Genomic DNA, 3,628 nt, shown 5'->3' on the forward strand with positions numbered 1-3,628 from the left:
TGTGTGTGTGTGTGTGTGTGTGTGTGTGTGTGTGTGTGTGTGTGTGTAGGAATAAAGAAATGGAGAAAATTATTGTTTTACTTTAAATGACATAAGAATAGTTTGCGTTATTGTAACCCATGGTCACTTGTAACTGATTAAACTTATTATTAATAGCATACCTGCTATGACAATCTCGTCTTCCCAGGCATTGTATATCTATTTCTACACTTTACAGTATGCCCTGCCTCTTTTAAGATGCTAGAGTGTCATTTGAAGGTGATCTGGTTGCAATTTCTAGCAGATCAAGCGACCACATTGTGACTCCTTCAAAAATTGAGTGATAAAATACTGGAACTTTAGCTTGTGATAGATTGGAAGATGGATAGATGAGAAGGAGAATGAGATGACTAAAGACAAATGAAGTACGGTTGTTTTTTGGAGATACTGTGGTTGCCTCATTTCACGAGTATATAATATATATGAATATCTTTATTTAACATTTCAGTTTGAAACTGAAGGAAGCAGTGGTCTCATTCTTGCCTTATACTCAGTAATCTTATCACGGTCCGTGCAAAAGTAAGTGTACTTTACTTTTTATGAAGCTCTGTCTAAATGACTACTTACATGATTAAGACACTGAATTAATTACCACAAGATAAGGGGTCCATAATTGAACTTTATGTTACATTTATTGTTGTTCTTGTTTTTATAGCTTCGTCAAAGGAAGAAGGCAACACTCAGTATTATTCTTACAGGATCTTCAAGATTGGCATAAAAGGAGTAAGGTCTCGAGACCACTAAATCATTCAAGGGTCAAGTGTTGGTTTATTTTTAACCAGGCAACAAATTAAGTCTACTGTCCACTAGCACAATAGCCATTTTGTTTTTTTTACTTGCTGGGTCCTTGGGAAAGGGTAGTGCCCTTGGTTTTTGCAAGCACTCCTTAACAGGCAAGAATGATGGCATTGATGTTCCTTCTGGACTATTGCAAGTCAACACTTGTGAGTGAGAAAGTACTGAACAGGGAGGGCTAGCTTTTTAGGAAAGGATTAGATGTAGGGATTAGTACAAGGCTTGGAGGATGAACACAGCAAGGACAAGTGACAAAGGCTTAGAAGATGAACTTAGCAAAGACAACAAGTGACAAATGGATCAGGAATATGTGAGAAAAAGTAGCATGAGCTCAACCAGTTCTGAGAAGCAGAGGCCATTACAAGAGTAGTAGTAGAAAAGGCAAAGAATAGATAACAGGTACTTGTGGCCAGAAGCTGGAGTATGTCTGTAACTTTATGCCAATTAGTCAGGTGGTGCTTTTCTGGATGCAGTCTAGGGAGTTTGTGCATGCATCAGCAGCACCATCTCAGATGCTGGAGTCATACTTCATTGTGGACTTCACCCAAACTTTGTAGTGTGTCACTTGTAGGGAACTGAAGTATCTTCTAGCCCAGATGATTTGGGTCAGTTGTTGGGATGCAGTCCTAGGTGTGTTAAGGATGTGCTTTTGTCAGGAGAGATCCTCACTACTGAGGTCCAACATTTAGAGAGCAATTATAAGGGCTTTAGTTAGCTGCTACTCTTCTCATTTAATTTCTTATCTCTTCATCATCATCATCATCATCATGATTATCATTTAACGTGTGTTTCTCGTGGACTGGACAGTTTGACAGGAGCTGGAAAGCCTGAGTAATGCAGCAAACTCTAGTGTGTCTACCTTGGTATAGTTTCTACAGCTGGATGCTCTTCCTAACGTTAGCCACTATATTGAGTGTACTGCGAGCTTTTTACATGGTGCTACTATTTTTTACAATGTGCTTTTAATGTAGAGTCAGTAAAATTGCCTGTAACATAAATGAAATTCATGATTTTGGGAATATCTGTATACTGCAGAGAGAAGATGGATCTCTGTGTAAGAGAGGAAAAATATTTCTCAATAGTTGAATAATTTCTTTCTTCTCAGGTGATGAGTCTTGAAACATTAGCTTCTCTCTTCTTGTTGCTATGATCTTATCCAAATTTATCCAAGCTCATGACTTTCATTGTATAATGTTTGCCAATACAGTTTATTGCCAGTTTCCTTACGCTGTGTTTTATACTTGTAATATAATATGCTCCCATACTTCCTTGCAGATGTTTGGACTTCTTTCTAAGTAAGCTAACAGAAATGATAAAATAAGATAATTTAGAGACAGTGCCTCTACAAGAAAAATAATAATTTAGTGTTAGTATAATTAATACCAGGATAATTAAAAAGCTAACCAGAAATAGTTGAGAAACAATGAGCAATGTTAATCAATGATTAATATTATTTTTCTAGAACAAGGCGGTGAATTGGCAGAATCTTTAGCATGCCAGGCAAAGTACTTCAGTGGTATTTTGTCTGTCTTTATGTTCTGTGTTCAAATTCCTTCAAGGTTGACTTTGCATTTCATCCTTTCAGGTTCGAGAAAATAAGCACCAGTTGAGCACAAGGGTCAATGTAAATGGCTTACCCACTACCTCAAACTAACTGGCTTTGTGCCAAAAGTTGAAACCATCATTAATATTATTCTTTTCTACTCTAGGCACAAGGCCCGAAATTTTTGGGGAGGGGTGGGGAACAGTCGATTAGATCGAGCCCAGTATGCAACTGGTACTTAATTTATCGACACCGAAAGGATGAAAGGCAAAATTGACCTTGGTGGAATTTGAACTCGGAACATAAAGACAGACGAAATACCACTAAGCATTTCGCCTGGCATGCTAACATTTCTGCCAGCTCACTGACTTGCTGGCATTATTATTATTCTTTTCTACTCTAGGCACAAGGCCTGAAATTTGGGGGGAGGGGCCAGTCAATTAGATCGACCCCAGTATGCAACTGATACTTAATTTAACGCCCTCAAAAGGATGAAAGGCAAAGTCGACCTCTAAGTCCAGCAGAGTCACTGTGAATTAAAATGTGTTTCTTAAAAAAATATATATTACTTGTAAAAGAAGCTAAATTCATTGATTTTTGGGAATGTCAGCGTTGGCAAAGATTATTTAATGAAGTTTACAAATTTTGATAAGTTTGAGATGGGAATCTTGCCATTTAGAATAAGCTTATTTGTTGGAGAAGGCAAAGTATCCTTTTTTATTTTGTTCTCTCTCTGACAAAGGGTTTCACTTGAAGCATTCGAGACTTGCTTCGCATCATAGCATAGAAATTTATCCAAATCTCTTATGTTCACCATTTGATTGTGTTGTTTGTTTGCTCTTCACTAATGATGCTATTGTGATTATGTCTTCCTTTGTGCAGGATACGTAGTGAAATGGATGAACCGAACAGCAAACTCATGGGTTCTTATGGCTATTGCTCACAGGTACAGAAACATTTTATGTGTAGCTCTCTTGGAATGGTAAATAGCACTGGTGAGTGAGAGCACTACTACAACTACTAACACTGCTCTTCCCACTGCTACCATTTACGCTATTACTAATATTACTACTACTAATCCTATTAACACCACTTTTGTTACCATCACTACCAATCTCTGCCGCTGCAACCACCATTAACATTTCTATTACTATCACTATAATCTCTGCTAAGTGAATGTTACCATTTACCCATCTCTACTACTTCTCCTCCTCCTCCTTATCCTCTTCCTTATCCTTATCCTCCTCCTCC

The 3,628-nt window shown here is 37.7% G+C and overlaps 1 protein-coding gene across 3 annotated transcripts in view; it reads left to right on the forward strand.

The window, feature by feature from the left end:
• Positions 1–3,628, forward strand: part of LOC106868088 (probable ubiquitin carboxyl-terminal hydrolase MINDY-4) — a 105,253-nt gene that overhangs the window by 82,218 nt on the left and 19,407 nt on the right. For 2 of the 3 annotated variants that reach the window (XM_014913214.2, XM_014913206.2), the window contains exons 12-13: positions 488–558; positions 3,260–3,323. In XM_014913214.2, coding sequence (XP_014768700.1) covers positions 488–558; positions 3,260–3,323 — 135 coding nt within the window. Of the gene's footprint in view, positions 1–487; positions 559–3,259; positions 3,373–3,628 lie in introns of all 3 variants that reach the window. The other variant, XR_008265054.1, reaches the window with a different exon arrangement.

This window comes from Octopus bimaculoides, chromosome 1 (genome assembly GCF_001194135.2).
Source record: "Octopus bimaculoides isolate UCB-OBI-ISO-001 chromosome 1, ASM119413v2, whole genome shotgun sequence".
In the NCBI taxonomy this organism is placed as follows: domain Eukaryota; kingdom Metazoa; phylum Mollusca; class Cephalopoda; order Octopoda; family Octopodidae; genus Octopus; species Octopus bimaculoides.